Source organism: Eumetopias jubatus, unplaced genomic scaffold, assembly GCF_037043125.1.
Source record: "Eumetopias jubatus isolate StellerSeaLion01/CBP00866 unplaced genomic scaffold, mEumJub1_p1.0 scaffold_13, whole genome shotgun sequence".
Taxonomy (NCBI): domain Eukaryota; kingdom Metazoa; phylum Chordata; class Mammalia; order Carnivora; family Otariidae; genus Eumetopias; species Eumetopias jubatus.
The window spans coordinates 33,598,773-33,617,055 of NW_028274819.1; the positions used below are offsets into that span (position 1 = coordinate 33,598,773).

General features: G+C 36.0%; 1 protein-coding gene across 3 annotated transcripts in view; it reads right to left on the bottom strand.

The window, feature by feature from the left end:
• Nucleotides 1–291: 291 nt before the first annotated feature.
• The window catches only part of ANO3 (anoctamin 3), a 429,391-nt gene continuing 411,399 nt past the window's right edge, over nt 292–18,283 (bottom strand). For all 3 annotated transcript variants that reach the window (XM_088017428.1, XM_028117691.1, XM_088017429.1), the window contains 7 exons: nt 15,671–15,768; nt 12,900–13,033; nt 11,855–12,007; nt 9,873–10,020; nt 5,435–5,515; nt 5,153–5,258; nt 292–474 (listed from right to left, as the gene is read on the bottom strand). In XM_088017428.1, coding sequence (XP_087873554.1) covers nt 292–474; nt 5,153–5,258; nt 5,435–5,515; nt 9,873–10,020; nt 11,855–12,007; nt 12,900–13,033; nt 15,671–15,768 — 903 coding nt within the window. The remainder of the gene's footprint in view (nt 475–5,152; nt 5,259–5,434; nt 5,516–9,872; nt 10,021–11,854; nt 12,008–12,899; nt 13,034–15,670; nt 15,769–18,283) is intronic.

Below are 18,283 nucleotides of genomic sequence, written 5' to 3' on the forward strand. Positions count from 1 at the left end.
CTGAGGGAGGGTGGAGGTCTCCACACACACAAGTCCCTGAGGCTGGGACTGAGAATTAGGTCCTGGCTTCCTGTACTGTCAAACTAACCATTTTTTTTAAAGGTCAGGAGTCATCTATTTCTTCCTTAGAAGCCTGGACATCCCAAATCCCAGAGATGGCTGCACTGCATTTCCAAGTAACATATCATACATCTGGTTTGCCAGGTATGCCTTCCTCCTGGATCCCACCTAGAATTTAAAGTTGTTGTCATTCCCACTAATGCTATTGCCCCTCTGGGCAACAGGAATCAACTAAGGCCATTCATGGTGAACCGGATGACCACTTTTTCTCCGCTGTTGTTGCAAATGTTCTAGTTCTGCCTCGTACATCATCTCTTGGACTAAGTACTTCTCCCGTCGTATTCGGTCATACAGGTTCTTTGGTACATCTGGAATCAGGTATGCGATGAACGACTTGATCCCAAAAACAAGGTGCTGCAAATTTAAGAGGGGAAAGTACACTTTTCAAAGATTCTAGAAGGCCAATTATAAAACAGATCATAAACAATGTTGCATTTGCCTTATAGTCAAGCATCAGAACTCAGGATGTACTATCTAGAATATTAATATTTTCAGAAATGATATTGGGACTACTACATTGTTGCTTTCAATCACATAAGGATTAGGAGACAACAGAAGTTTTTTCCTCTTTTTGGTGCCATATGTTGATGTCACTTTATAAACACTGAATGAATCTTCAGTTCACATCTTTCTATATTATGCAACCCTATTATGACATTCATTGTTAAAGACAGATGAGAGATCACATCCAGGGAAAGCTCATGTGTGATACATTGTAATCACAAGGTACAAGACACATAGAATATGGTCTGCCTGGGATATTGGCATTGGACTCAATCTCCAGCACATGCATTTTATAGAATTTCTACTCTAGTAAGTTCAAATATTGTAAAATATTTTGTCTCTATTACATAATTCTTTTATGATAAAAATGTATTAATTTTTAAAAATAGACTGACAAAAGTATTGTATATAAAAAAGACAGGATCAAAAACCAAAAGGTAAAAGCCTATGATCTCAAGTTCAGAGGCTGAATGAGACCACCTGTGTCTGAACCATCCCCTGACACTCATTAGCTGTGTAACCGTATGCAAATCACCTATGTTCTCTGTGTCTCATCTCTGACATGGTGACAATAATAGTATCTGTTAAAGGTTGTTATGATGATTAAATGAGCAAATATATGTGAAGTGCCTAGAGAAGGGCTTGGTGCAGTATAAGCACCACTTAAATATCATCTCCTATTATAAAAAATGCATCCTTTCTCTGTGTCCGTGGAGGAGACTAGACCTGTCAATTGCTCAGAAAAGAAAAGAAAATCTGAGACTGATAGAGTTAGGATGATACATGGAAAAAAACCCATTTACCTACAGGACTTTGTGACGATTGTCTATGTGGAAAGGAAGAATTCAAGGCACTTTTAACTGGGTTTACTATGAGTGTCCCAGTAAACGGCACTGCATGGTATATCTCGGTAAAGCAGGTCATATTTCCCGTAGAAAAGTAGATCAGGAGTTTCTTTCCTGATCAAATATTTGGTATTCACAGAACTATCCAGCAATATGTCTCAAAAATATAGAAATAAAAATCAAAAACATTTGTTATAATTTAAATTAGTGAAGAATATGCACCGAGTCCTATACAATGGTAATAAATGACCTTATAAACTGATTCTCATAGAAAGACTGATATGCAAAGATGACTCAGTACTTTTAAAAGACTATTCTTTTAAAAAGCTGAAGTTTATCATTTATGAAGGCAAGCTTATAACTAGTTATAGATGACAATTTTCTTAAACTGACAGAATTTATCTTAAACAAAAAACCTACAGCAAGTATCATTCTTAAAGAAAAAAAAATCTGAAGTATTTGTATTAAATTTGGAAACAAGACAAAATTGCTCACACCACTGCTATTCAACACCATGCTGAAATTTCCAACAACACAGTAAGGCAAGCAAGAGAAATGAGGCATAAACCTCGCAAGTACAGAGACAAAGCTGTTGTTATTGGCAACTTGAATTATCCTTTGAAAAGACAATCTAACAGATTTAACAGACAGAAGATTAGAACCAATGAAAGACTTAAACAAGGAGTTACACACATTTTGGAAAGACAATTAGAATTCCAGCAAAAAATCAATCAAATCATAATGGAGGCTAAGATAGTATTTATAACAGCAATAAAATTATCTACAAAATTTTTGGAAATAAGAAGGAATGAACAAGCAAGAGAATATTTAAAACTCTATTATAGGATATAAGAACGATTTGGATAAATCCCATGTTTATTAATGAATCAGTACAGATTATGTAAATAAGTCAACATGTGCTTTCTGTAAATGTAATTCTAACCATAATCCTTGCATGATATTTGGGGGAATCTGAAAAATGGCTTCTGCAATGCATATGAATGACTAACAACTCTAAATAGCCGAGGCAATTTTTAAAAATTAGAGCAGACTTGGCAGGGGTGGGAAGTGACTGGCTTTATCAGATATGAAGATATATTCCAAAGCCACGGCATTTAAATAGTGTGATAGTGAACAGGTGTAGACAAATGAAGTAATGACAAATGAGGCCAGGCACATGCCTACGCTAGGGACTTGGAATATTATAGAGGTGGATTTACAAACCAGTGGATAAATAACATACTACTAAATAGCCGTACAAAAAATCATGTCACTATATAGAGAATAAGAAAAATAAGCCTTTCCCTCAGACTCTATGAAAAGTCCTGATATCTTTAAGATGTGTGATAGGTAAGACTATAAAGTTAATAGTAAAAAATATAGTAGAATATCCTTTTGACCTGGAGATAAGAAAATTTCCCAAGGAAATAGACCAAAAAAGCCAAAACCTTAATAGGAATACAATGATGGGCTTGATGACATCAAAATTAGACATTATTTGTTAATAGATAAAATTAATAGGTTAAGGACAAGAAAAAGATATCTGGAATGTTTATACCTGGTAAAGACTGATTTATAACTGGTAAACACACAAGAAAATCTTGAAATTTGGTAACAAATAAACTGGAAACTCAGCCAAGAATAGATCAAAGTTATAAATTCACAAAAAAGGAAACCAAAATGGCTTTCTAGTAATAAAAGTGATAGTCAATGTCATGAGTAAACAGATTAAAACAAAAAAAATTAAAACAAAATATTACTTTACTCTTATCCAACTGCAAAATACTACAAATTCAGACAATATGAAAATCTGGTGAAAATCTAAGGGAATTTTGGAGAGGGACCTGTCGGTATTATGTGAAATCAAGTATACATATAAATAATTCCACACCTGAGTATAATACTCCTGAAAAACCCTTAAATATGTTCAGAAGGTGACATGTCCAAGATTTCTGATAAGAGATTATAGAGGTAGAGAGAATTATTGTAGGCCTAAGTAGCCACCCATGGGGACTATGGTATTTAAATTCAAAGAACTATCATACTAAGTAGACAGGAGAAATTATTTAAATGTGGGTAGACTTCATGTCTAGATCTCTCTCTATATCTAAAAAAGGTAAAATGGGTAAGAGATAAAAATGAGTTATTACATCATAATACCATTGAAGTAATTTTGAAAAAAGAACATTTAAAACAATGATGAATCATGGAACACTACCTCAAAAACTAATGATGATTAACATAACATAATAAATGAAGGGGGGGAAATCAGAGGGAGAGATGAACCATGAGAGATTACGGACTCTGAGAAACAAACAGGGTTTTAGAGGGGAGGGGTGGGGGGAGTGGTTAGCCCCGTGATGGGTATTAAGGAGGGCACATACTGCTTGGATCACTGGATGTTTTACGAAAACAATGGATTGTGGATCACCACATCAAAAACTAATGATGTATTGTATGGTGACTAACATAACATAATAGAATTAAAAAAACATAACATAATAATAAAAAATACTATATATATATGTATATTCAAATAAACATGTGGAAAAACTTCTGAAGAAAAGAGAATGGGTGCTCTTGGGAGTAGGTGGGTAATGGAATTAGTAATGAGGAATGAAGAAGAAAAGATAAAGAGGGAATCATACGTATCTACAAAGACAGGTTGCTGGGAATCGAGACATTTGACTAAGGCTGTTCACTTGAGTCCCAAAAGAAGATGAAGAAGAAAAAAGTATACATTAAAAACACAACAAAAAAAGACTTTTCAGAATCACTGGATTGGAAATACGCCTTAACCTCTTATGCTACCTGTAATAAAGTGAAAAGTCACACTTCATCAGGAGACATTTGTACAGGCAAATAGTCATTAGGTAATAGAATTTCATCCTGGATTAAACCTTAGAGGTAAGCATTTCATTTTATGGATGAAGGACATTTCACTACAAAATTTGAGATATGTTTTGGAGATAGGTGGAGAGGTATATCTGCCTTTAAAAAGACTTTTTCCAAAAGTCTTTCTGTATGGCTACTTTTTTTCTCTCCCTAAAAAACAGATGCATTCAGTTTGTCCACAGAACTTGGTGGTACCTTAGAGAATACTCAGTATATCCCAGTACTAAATTCTTCACTGTATCAAGCTTCTTATATGCTAAGGAAGCCCATAATACTGTAGCTGCTTCAAAATTTCCTCACGGGACTACAGTCTAATATTAATGACTCTGATAATCAAAATCTATGCACATTTATGAAAGTGTTCTCAGGCATAGTTTATTCAATTATGCACTGTCCCTTACACAAATACACATGTGGTCAACTGTAATTAAGTTGATTAGCAAATAAGTTTCTCCACCCTGATGAATAAGTATAGATTCTCTCATCAAATGATGAAAACCATCCTTTGTTTCAATATGGTTACTGGGAGGCTCAAAGTTAAGTTTTCAGTTCAACTGTTAATAGCTTTTTTATCCTAGTTTTCTGTTATAAATACCCACTGACCTACCTTCTTACATTATTCAGCTCTTGCTTTTTTGTATGTCGTGTAACAGTTTCACCATATCCAAACCTTTTACTGTAAACAAAAGTCCCTTTTTGGAAGTCAATGAGGAACTACTGTATCGAAGAGTCAACTAATGTATCAGCCGGAAAAGCATTTACCAAGATTTTATCAGCCTGTTACTAACCTCAAACACGATAATGAAGGCCAGTCGAGCAGCAAGGATATGCCAGTATTGTAAGGTGAACTCGTAGGGTTTGGAACTCCAAGGGGGACCTCTGTAGTCTCGGTACCTAAAATCCACAAAACAAAGAATTTGAGGAATAGAGACCAAAGTGCAAAGGCCCCAAATGTTTTTAATTTGCCAAAACCCCAAAATGACAGTTGAAATGGGCTCATGAGCGTGTAGAGAGAGGAGATGGGAGATGAAAGCAAGAAGAAAATATAGCTATAATTTATAAGTAAGTACCTGCAATAACCAGATTTTCCCATACCAAGCTCGCTCAGGTCAAAGAAGGATAGGCTATTGTTGACATATCCCTTTAAACAACTGGGAGAAAAGAAAAAGCATCATGTGATTCAGAGTCATAAATTTCTAGTCCAATTCCTTCATTACACATGACAGGATGCAGTAAGTGCTATTATTCCTTCCATTTTAATTATGAATTCCTAGTTAACTCAGCTCTCTGATTCTATCTCCTGACTTCCATTAATCTGTAATTTTACCTCAATGAGACAGAATCTTGTCCACCGTTTCTCCCACCTTTCATTTGGCTTACATTTATTAAGTGTTTACTATGCACTTGGCATTGTGTTCATTACTCCCCATGTGTTAAAACTCTATAAATATATGTTTTATAAATATGCATACATATCACCCTATCTGGCTAATTGTAATTAAGCAGCCAATTGATCAACATGTGTCTTTGTGATTTATTAACTTGTTCAATATCTGTTTATTGAGGACTTATAATTTGTTAGAAAACTTCCTAGACAATTGTTATTGTCTAGGTTAAAATCCCTGTCCTAGTGGTGAGTATTAAATTGTGGTCAGAGTTAACTTTTACCATAACCTTAGAATATTTATATTATCATCTCCATCATAGAGATTAAAGAACTAAGTTTTACAGAGACTAAATAACTTCCTCCTAAGCCTGTAATTCTCAAAATTTTTGATCTCAGCTAACCTTTACATTTTTAAAAATTACTGAGAATCTCAAGGAGCCTTGTACAGAGGGGTACTTGTATTGGTATTTAACATATTAGAAATTAAAACAGAAATTTAGAAAATATTTATCTATTAATTCATTTAAAATAACTTATCAAACACATTACAAGTAACATATTTTTAAAGAAAAATAGTTTGTATGTTCCAAAAGATGAAGTGAGAAGAATGACCTTGTTTTACATGTTTGCAAATCCTTTGATGCCTGCCTTAATAGAAGACAGCTAGATTCTCATATCTGTTTTTGCATTAAATCTGGTTGCAATATGTTGTTTTCCTTGAAGAATAAGTAGAGAATCTGGTAATTACACAGATAAGTACTTGAAACAAAGGATATTTTAATAGCATTTCAAGTAATTATTGATATTTTTCATTGACATTACACCAAAGTTTTACCTGTGGTCATTTCTTAAAGTTTAATTGCAGTGTGGAGTCTTAAAGTATCAATAAACTTTTTATGTGGATTTTACATTAAAAATCCACAGGTCTGTCTTGTACTTTGAATTCATATTTTATCCATGCATGATTTTGTGACATTAAATATGGGTCACTTGGGAAATATTTGTTTCCTGAATTATGCAGATCTTCCAAATGTTATATTTTTACTATAGGCTATGAAAATCATAATTGCTAATATCACCACTGATTTTTTATCAGGAAAAAATCTGTAAGTACTGAGAACCTTTCAAGCTCAGTGGTAGATAAAATAATCCAAAATTCTGATTTTCACTTCAAAACTTGAACTTTATTAATGGCAACAAATACTGTCAATTATTTCCCCTAAAGTGACAAGCCAGTTTTGCCCATTTCTAGAAGACTGCCTCTTAAGTACCCAAGTCTGAATAATCATAGTTTATCTGACAATCATTATTTCATGTTAAAAAATGTCATGTAGTTTGCAAATCCAACAGTCATGCAAGTGTTTTTTTTCTGAGACGACCATCACCGTACTTTAGCATGTAGCAGAAGAGCTTTATCACATTTTGCATTTTGTCAAATAAAATATTGAAAAGACATTTATTCAAGGGTGAGATTTGATAAAAATAATAGTTTTTATTGCTTCATCAAGGGCATTCTGAATTTTATTACTGGAACTTTTTAAATGGTACTTCTACAATGGTGAGTAATGCAATCATTGCTAGTACTTTTTGGTACCACTGTCTTCAGTTATGCGAAGCCACTGGAACATTTTATCCACTATCACTTTTGTGCCATCTGAACAAATGTCAATATGGCAAAATAGGCAAATAATATCTTAGTATTATTATGAAAACAATCTGAAGGAGACCTGCAGGTCCCATGTTGAGAATTGCTGCCCAGGATAAAGAGCTCTTAAAACCTGGATTCGAATGTACATCGATCTCATTCTAACCCCTGAATTCTAAAGTACAGGACCGCACTGGTTGCACGCCCTTCCTCGTCCATCTCAGACCCCATGATTTATCATCCTGACTGCTCTCTTGCCAATAGCTTCCTCTTCACTACCATTTTGTCCTTTTGCTACTTTGGTCTGAAAATTTATGATCTGAATGAATCTACTCCAGTTTAGCTGCTATAGATACCCGGAAAAAATTAAATAACAGAATGGCCCTAGGAATGTGTGGTTTCAAACTCATCTAAGCCCTCCACATCTCTTCTTGAAGTTATTCTACATCTGGTCACTGAATATGGAGGCGTCAGGTCCTATCTTCACAAAAAGCCAGGACTTGAAACGTAAACAGAGCAGATACCAACCAATTTCATTTTCACCTGCCACTAGGTGGAAGCAAAGACAGTAGCAAATAATGCTACTAAGGAGAGGGCTACCAAATCTGCTTACTTATAATAAACCCTTAAAATCTGCTTCTAGACTATTTTGAATTTAAAAAAAGGGACTTTTCTTGGCTTTTCACTATTAATACTAAAACCAGTTTGTTTACATAGTCTTTTATAGTTTATAAAATGTTACTTTAGATACCGTTTCTTTTTTTTTTTCTTTTTTATTTGTGCGAGAGAGAGAGAGCACAAACAGGGAGAGAGGCAGGCAGAGGGAGAAGCAGGCTCCCCACTGAGCAGGGAGTGCGATGCGGGACTCGATCCCAGGACCCTGAGATCATGACGTGAACCAAAGGCAGACACTTAACCGACTGAGCCACCTAGGCATCCCTAGACACCACCTCTTTATTATAGATCCAGACTGATGTGCCTTTTAGTAAAAGGCAGAGTTACAATTTGAACGTAGGGTGTTTGATTTTAAGTTAATGTCCTTTGACAAGACTCCAAAATATATTTTATGCCTTTATTACTTCTCTTTGAAAAACAGATATTTATGTTCAGAAAGGCATTTCAATGTTCTGAGAAAAACATCAGTTTGTCAGTAGAGCTAAGGGTTGATTTCATTTTAAGCCACAGCTCAGGCTCTTGGGGCACATGCCCTACATGCCCAAAGCTGCTCCTGAGGCAGGAGGGGAAGTGGCTTCTCCCATCACTACTTCCACACGGCGGCTAATCTCCAGCTGAAACTCCAATTCCTGTTCCCCAAGTCCAGTGCTCTCTTGCATTCTTTCTTAATACTTGCTTTCAAGAAGGAAAGATGTGAAAAACCCATTTCCCCTAAAAGAGTGCTTGTAAACTGGGTGACTTTGTCCCCAAGGCGACATTTTGCAATGTCTGAAGACAATTTTAGATTGTCACAACGTGGGGAATAGGGAGGTTGCTATTTATATCTACTGCGTAGAGGCCAAGGATGCTGCTGAATATCCTACAATGCATAGAATAGCCCCCATCTTCCCCCCCAAATAGAATTAGTTGGTCTAAAATGTCCATAGCACAAAGGTTGAGAAATGCTGCTCTATAGTGTGGACTCAGATTTTAATAACAACCACAACAAAACAGACAAAGATTCAGGGCAGCATTTTCTGTACCTTAAAATCCCTAGTTATAAATTCCTTTTAAAAAAAGGGGCACCTGGGTGGTTCAGTTGGTTAAGCATCTGCCTTGGGCTCAGGTCATGATCCCAGGGTCATGGGATCAAGTCCTGCATTGGGCTCCCTGCTCTGCAGGGAGTCTGCTTCTCCCTCTGCCTCCTGACTTGTGCTCTCCCTAATAAATAAATAAAATCTTGAAGGAAGGAAGGAAGGAAGGAAGGAAGGAAGGAAGGAAGGAAGGAAAGAAAGAAGAAAGAAAGAAAAGAAAGAAAGAAAGAAAGAAAGAAAGAAAGAAAGAAAGAAAGAAAGAAAGAAAGAAAAAGAAAGAAAGAAAGAAAGAAAGATCTCTCATCATAGCTGACATTTCCTTCATATTCTGTATGTCCCTGCAAACTAACCTTATTCCCTGAAGCAAACTAGCTTTATTTCCTGAAGCAAGTGGGCCTCAGTTTTCCCAACTATATAGTCAGAAGATTGCATTGGATGATTTCTAACATCTCTTCCAGTTCTGAATTTGACTTCTAAATACATTATAATGTTTTTAACGTTTGGATACCAGTTATGCATTTACAAGTAAAAACATAGACTCTAAAATTATTTGCATAAAAAGCACTGTTGCTCTTTTTATCCCGCTTGATTTCATCCAATAAGCACATTGTAAGTACAATGATCAAAAACACTGCCCTTAATGGTCACACAACAGAACTTTGCAATGAGTTCCCATTTCAATCACAAACATAAAACATATCAGAAAAATGTATGAATTTCAACCTTACTTTTCACCATATTCAAAACGACTTGCACAGGGGCCGTATTTGTATTCATAGACAAAACGTGGGATGTAATCAGATGTAATAGCAATTACAAATGCATTGGTGATCACAGCCAGTATACCGATTCCTTCAAGAATGCCATACCAGATTCCTAGTAGGAGAAAGAGTAGAGATAGAGAATGAAATGCAAAAACATTAAAACCCTCTCATGACTCTTCTTTGGAAAGAATGTTTTACTTCTATTGGGGCTTAGCTCTGTCCATTATTTACTTTCTTAGTACAATGTCTCACTACAGATCGGACATCTACTGAATACTTTTCCACAGAGGGAAGGTAGACACCATCTAGAGAGATTTGAAAATTAAAATAACATCAGGAATTGTTTCAAGTAAATTTTAAAGTAAAAATATAAAAATGTAAAAGTTTGGTGTCAAGACCTGGAAATCACTAGTTGACTTTTCCAATCTGGTATACAGATGTACAAAAAAGCTTTTCAAATTGTATACGGTATCCACATACTATTGGTTACAGTCAAAACTGATGTTTCAAATAGGATTAAACTTAGCTTTAAATACACTGATATGAAAAAAAAAAGAAAAGTCCTGGAAAGAAATACTCAAAAGTGCTAAAGCTGATTGGATAGCATGGCAACTTTCTCCCTTCCAACCCCTTTCTTTGTTTTTCAAAATCTTTATAATATTTCGTTTTATTGAGTGGTAATGAAAAAAATAAAAATAAAAAAGACAGAATTTCTTTTACAGAGCTAGTTTATTAAAACAGTATGCCAAAAATAAGTAGTCAGATGAATGGAGATTCTGGAAATATACCTAAGTTTATATAGAATTTCATATAATAGAGATAATTCAAACAAGTTAAGAAAGATGGAAAATTTAATAAATGGTTTTGGGAAAATTGGCTACTTTTTAGAAAAAAAACAAGCTGGATCTCAATTTCAACCCCTTTATTAATAACAAATTCCAGTTAGATCAATAATTTAAATAAAATCATAAAATGTCAACAGATAACCAAATAACACACATATATCTAAAATATAAAACAACAACTAAAACATGGTAAAAAAAATAGAGAGTTCTAAAGGATCTTTCTAAGAATGCCATAAATAATAACAACTATAAGAGAGACATATCAATGTGATTATATGCACATTTTAAAACCTTATTCATGATGGAGTAAAAGATTAAAAACCAGCATTTGAAAATGATTGCAACATATATATCAAAGGTTAATATCTTGAACATACAGATAAAGATTACCAAATCAGATATAATAGCCTAAGGTGATAAAGTTAGTAAAGAAGAAATACAAATATATTTAATCTCATAATTATAAAAATGCAAGGAAACATAACAAGATATCATTTTTTCCCTCAGATTGTTGAGGACAGAACAACAATAAAAAAAAAAGAACCCTTATTGCACTTTTAGGAGTATAAATTGGCACAATATTTCTGGAGAACATAATGAGAAATTTTTTATCAGAATTTTAAATGTAAAAAAATTTAAATGTACTTGCTCTTTGATAAAGGAGTTCCACTCTAAGTGTTTATCTTGAGGAAATGATCAAAGTATGTATGAAGATGTATGTTCACCTTGGTGTTGTTTATAATAGAAAAAACTGAAGCAATCTAAGCATCTCCAGTTAAGGGAATGATTTTTTAGAAATGTCATATAACATGCCATAGAAATTTGTGCAGTAACTATAAAGAATGAGACAGAACTATACTTATTAACATGGAAAAACGTACACGAGATCGTTTTTAGTGATAAACAAGTTCATGAAATAGCATGTTTAGGATAAACATACTCTCAACTAGGTTAGCGTTCATTTCATGATTTTGTTAATCAAAACTGCTCAGTTTTGTGATAGTTGGAAGGAAGCCCCAACGACAGAAACCCACGTGGTGCTAAGATCAAGGTTCTTCTTGGCCTCAGCAATGCAAAAACCATTTAGTTCCTCAATCTTACCTATGTCAGTTGCTCGAGCTGGCAGAGGCCTCCGCCACTGGGTGACAAATTTGTATGCATCCAGCCTGATCTCAATGATATTGTTTAACAAAGCCAAAAGAGGGGCCAGAGGAAAAGCTGCCACAAAGATGGTGGTAAAACCAAACTGCAAGACTGTAAAGGGAGAGCGTTACAAAATTAGTAATATAAACAATATCGTTTCTTGAGTGCTTTCTTTGGGCCTTATGAGGTGCTTCACATAAATCGCCTTTAATCCTTTCAATATCCCTACAAGGTAAATATGCTCATCATATTTTGCCATTGAGATAACTATAGCTCACATGTATTAAGTAAGCTTGCTAAAGGGTGGAGAGCAAAAAATGTTAAAACTTGCATTGAAACTCTCTGATCTCAATGGATTGAAAGTCTCTGTGCTTTCCATCACTATATCATGCCTCATGAAGGGAGAGTGAAGAGAAAAGAAGTCAAAGAGGAGGACTTGAAGAAAAATGCTGAGCTCTAAGGGACCCAAGACACCTAATCTTGTCCTTTCTTTTTATATTGAGAAGACTGAAGGCCAGAGAAAAAGCAAATGTGAAGACAACACACAAAGATTTTAACAGTTGGAGTGAGAATCATCCTTTTCTTAATATAAATAAGTGGGCTTCTCAAAGAAGCTAAACTCACACCAGGTCTGTGCAAAGGTTTATTGCAAGAAATAATCATTGCTTTATTTGGGCAGGATGGTATATTCTTGATATAGGAATGGGTTCTGATTTATTTTGTTCCTTTAAAATATCTGCACTAAAGCTGATATAGGTGTTCTACTATGAGAAAACCCTTCATTTTGGTCAAATGCTATGGCTGACAAAGGACAGAATTTGTGAGCCTTCTAAGGACATTGTTTTAATATCTTCTCTGGTTATGTTAAGATAAAGATACAGAGGTATTTTAGAATGTTTGGGGTTGGAGAAGAGAGAGATGGTTTTGTCCTGAACCAAGGCCTGTGTAAAGAAAAAAAAATATCAAGAAGGCCAAATAGCTGTGTAGAAGTTTCTCTTCTTACCCATTTCTAAATATTCATCCATCAGTCCATGAATATTCATGGGCTGCAGGTTCCAATCATTTTCCCACTGAGGTATGGATGCATCTTGTATTCCCCGCTTGATTTTATGTCGTGACCACCAATTCTGGATCAGCCTACATCACAGAGCAGACAACAGGCTTTTGAGCTCTTATAAACATATGGTGAACAATTTATAGTGCATTAAGGAAAGAGAAATACCACTATCCTGGGAGTACACTAAGCATTTCTGGGAATTGGAGATATTTGCATGGTCTCAACTTCCAAGTTTAGGAGGTGGGAATAGGCCTCAGCCTTCCTAGACCATGTACACATCTATACATGTATAGATTTGTATACATGTATAGTGGGGGATTAATCCCCACCCCCACACTTAGGTGTTTCCTGATCCTTATTAGACAAACACCCATTTGTATGATTCCTTCCCTCTACTCCCTCAACCTCTATACATACTTAAACCTCTATGTTGCCTGTTGTGATTGGATCTGAGCCTTTAATTGCTCCTAACCCAAAATCTTCTGGGCTGTGCTCTCTGAACATGAGTAAAATCATGTTCCATACCAAATAACTGAGCCCTAGGTAAGGTTTCAAGAGATATAGGTTCTAGTCCCCACCCTACAATGCACTGGCTGTGTGACTTTTAGTAAGTCTATTGACCTCTGTGAGTTTATGAACATGAAGGTTTTGAGTATTAACAATTACATTCTGCTACTATAGTGAACAATAATTTACGGCAATGGATCTGTGCCTGAATCCATTTAAAAGACTTGGAAAGGAATTAACAACACTATTTCTCTAGCTTAGGGGCAGTCTTGAAATTATGTGACTCAGAAATATCCCATAGTGGGGACTTCTGGGCAGTTAATTATTTCAAGATTTAGATGAACATTACCTCTAGAATGAAGTGAATCCCACAGTGTATCCCAAATCTCAATATTAATTAATCATGGACCTGGAACTCAGTGGGTATTGGAAGAACAACCATAGACCAAAATGTCAGGTAGTTAGTTCTTCAGTGTATGTCCCATGGAGGTTGCCTCTGGGACCTCATGAAGATGCAAAAGGGGCTGGGTGTTGAGATTGAGGCAGGCCTGCTTGGTTTAATTTTATTTACTTCAGTCTGCTTACGATTTTACTTTAAGAAAGAGAACTGAGTTATAAAAGTTTCAAAATTATTGCTTTAGTGACTGGTCCACTCCTGCTGGATTTGGAAAAACACCAACAGCATGTCCCTTACCATGGTACATTTGGGATTTGATAATACATAATTCAGGCTGACCACTTGCGCAAGTTCATGGTGAAAATGTGCTATCCGAAGGTATGCTATGTAGAGAAGCACACAGACAATGGCAACAATAAGAATCATTCTTAATACTATAATGACGAGGATACCATCTTGATGGTGCTTATGAAGCTATCTCATTCACAGCACGTCAGATCCTGTGGCAGGCACTTGCTACCTAATCTCCTCAGCTACTTTAGATGATGTTCCCAAGCCCTGTGTCTCAAACAGATGAGCAGGGATAGGAAGGGATACAAACAATGGACTGGGCTCCCCAAACCTTCATCCCTATGCCCTCTTCATTTACTAGAGATTTATTTTTTTCTGTTTTGAGTATTGAGGATCTGTATAAATATCTCTTCACAAAAAGCTTCTGTCATTTATTGATGAGGTTTAAAGACCATTGCGCATCTCTTGTAATCTCTTCCCTTATTTCATAAATAAAAAAATAATCTCACAGATAGGTGAAGTAAATTATAAGCATCTTCAGCAAGGGGCAGAAAGGAATATGAACCAGGTCTCAGTTATTTCATAGTCTATGCTCTAAGACTGCCTGTAACTTAACACAATAGTTTATGGCAGATTTCAGGGTGGATATCACTTCTCCAGCCCTAAGGTCTCTGCTCTGGAACATCCTGACACCATCTGTCGGCCAACAAGGAGAAAGAATCGCGACATAATCAGATGACTAAGCCTAAAGTATTTATATCATCAATTAACTAGTTCTTCTTCCAGAGTCAAGGAATTCCTCAAAATAGTCATGCTTTTAACCTTGGTTAGGCCTCAAAGCTTCCATCACACATTGTTTTACATAAACCATATTTCAGTGTTTTTGGAAGAGTAATCTATGTTATTAGATGTAGAAGTAGGCATTCAACACCCTTCACGTCAGCATTTCACAGACCTTTAAACCCCATCTACAGGGACAAAACAGAATGCTATTTTATGTGAAATCAATCCTGTTCTAATGACATTTTTTTCATGTAATAAAGAGTACAAGACCTCCTTATCCAGAATTTTATCTTTGTTTTATTCTTTTTTAAGAGGGGGAGCATAAATGCAAGCTGTCTTTGTTAAACAACGACAACCTTGGTCTTTTGGTGGCCGGAAGAACCCAGAAAGTTATTCTTATCCTCAAGAACCTGTACTGAAAATAGTGTTTTAAGAAAGCAATAAGCATTTTAATGTGTTGAACAGAGTACCGGGTGCTTGACATCCACTATTTCCTTTAATCCTCACAAGTGTTTTCTCGAGGAGCATATAGCCATTGATCCCCTCTTAGAGATGTGAAGACTGAGGCTGAGAAAGGTTAACTAACTCACATACGGTCACACATTTAGTGAGCAGCAGAGCAGGAACTGAACCCACTCCTGTCTGTCTAATAGGCCCCAATGCTTAAGAAATAGTCCCACTACCTCTATCTTTCTTTTTGTAATTATACATAAGGCAAGTTTAAAAATAAAGTGCTCACGGGTATCCCAGTTCCATGAAGTTGTTCCATATTTGCTTCAAAAACATGATAACACCCATCTGGAGGCAGAGGTCTATCAAACAGCCACTGGGATGACACTGAAACAGAGCAACAACAATAATCTTGCTCTTCTCAGCTGGTTACACAACCCCACCTTCAAACCGTACAGCAAATTCTAAAGCCAGGCCACACAATCTCAGTGCATAAAGAAAATAAAAACAAGGAAGAAATAGCATGTATAAAGACACCTGATAGGGAAGTGTTCAGTAATCAGAGTGGAATAGTGATCAAAATTATAACAGCAATAAAAACAAATATTTTTATGATTTAAATTTAATTAGCCAACATATAGTACATCCTTAGTTTCAGATGTAGTGTTCAATAATTCATCAGTTGCGTATAACACCCAGTGCTCATCACATCACATGCCCTTCTTAATGCCCATCATGCAGTTACCCCATGATGGGCATTAAGAAGGGCAACCCTCCCCCTCCCCTCTAGCAACCCTCAGTTTGTTTCCTATGGTTAAGTGTCTCTCATTGTTTGTCTCCCTCCTTATCACTTCCCATTCAGTTTTCCCTCTGTTCCCCTTTGATCCTCTGCACTGTTTCTTATATTCCACATATAACAAATCTATCTTTTAGTGAGCACTTACTATCTGCCAAGCTCTGTATTAGGCATGATCCCATTTAATGAGTGCTCTGGAATACTCTATCTATTAACAATCAGGAGATAGAAAAATGTTTAAGTGTTTATAATATGTTCTTCTAAAATAACTTTTTGACACAGAATAATTTTAAACATATAGAAAATTTGCAAGGAAAGTACAGAGAATGCCCATACACACTTCAGCCAGTTCCCTCCATTGCCCCTTATATTACCAAGGTAGATTTGTCAAGTCTGAGAAACCAACATTATCTGATGTTTTTGCATGTTTAGACTGGGTTTATGTGTTTTGAGAATAGAGGGAAATCATAGACGTAAATTTCACCACATCCCCTCGGAAGTTACATGATAGCCACAGACATCACTAGTGACATTAATCTTCATCAGTTGGTTGGTACAGTGTTTGCCAGGTATTTCTTCTATAAAGTTACTCATTTTTTCCTTTCCCTATTCTTTTCTGAAGTGAATTAAATCTAGCCCATTCTCAAGATAGGAGGCAGGTGTTAAGGTCTATATCCTGGAGAGGGAATATCTACATATACTAGAATGTATTTTTAAGTGATAAAAACATGCCACAGAATGCCTTGTCAGTATGATCTCAATTTTGCCTTCCTTGTGCTCCTCTGCTTTTTCAGATGTCCAATAAATGTTAGCATTAGAAACCCCCACAAACAAAAGTGTGATTACAATGAAAATTGCAATTGACATCTTTTGCTTGAAAACTTTGTACTGTAGAAGATAGTTGGGTAGGAAAGCGTGGGTCTGTTTCTTTAGAAATGGGTTCACGTCCTGCTCATAAGAACAATAGTCACTAGAGCTTTGATCCACAGTTTCTATTTCTATCAAATTGGTACCAGTGGGACTTCAAAGGGAACAGATAATTAGAACATGAAGAGCCTGGCTTTCTGGTTCCAGCCCAGTAATTTAAAACTCCCTAAACTGAATCAGAGAGAGAGAGAGAGAGAGAGAGAGCTTGGCAGTGGTGATTTTTATTGTGTAGAGAAGTCTCAGTTCTCCAATTTAAGCATGCCTCTTCCTTCTAGGATGAATTTAAGACCCCCTGAGCTCTGCCACATATATATGATAAATGGGTTCCGTAGAATATCTGAGACAGAATAATTACTAAGCTACAGAGGCAGGCATAGGCATAGATCACAGGTGTGAGATAAAACTCTTCATTTTTATAGAGAGACTGAAAGACGTAAATTAGCATGTACAAGGTCATACGATGTTGACTGTTGGTATGGAATTGAAAGCCTTGGTCTCCTGCACCCCAATCCTCTGCTCTTGTACATAATGCTAAAGATGAATTCTGTTTACCCAATGTGTTGGTTGCCTTGAAGGGCTGATTCACCAAAACATATTATTATGTGGGAAGGGAAAAAAAGAAGACCATTATAGAACCATGTGATTGGCTCATTCTCCACAATCATAGGCCAAAGCGGGGAGGCTGGATGACAGGCAATTTATAATTTTGTTGAAATTGAGCCTTCATGACTTGGTGATTTATAGGGCAGAGAAAAGGATCCAACAGTTTTTGTGGGTCTGCCCTCCTCAAATAATGGTTCCCTTGTACAAAATCCAGTCCTTCAATACTCTAAAATTCATTTAGTAAGAGAGCTTATACTTAGAATGAGGAAAAGGGCATGGATGAGTGGGCAGGACACCCAGGCTTTCATTCCCATTGTACTCCCTCAAAATCATAAGACTGTGGACAATCCAAAGCTGGGTGTCTTCACATATTTTTCTCATTTGCTCCTCCTGAGAACCTCCCAAGATGCGTGTTGGTATCTCCATTATGTAGATGATGGTGGCAGATAGGACTATCAGATTCTGATACTGATGTTCCTTTCACAGGAAGTATGTTTACTCTAAATCCAGTTTACATGTGCGAGTCAGCAAGCATTCAGCAATCTCTTATCAAAACCAAATTCCTTTATGTTCTCA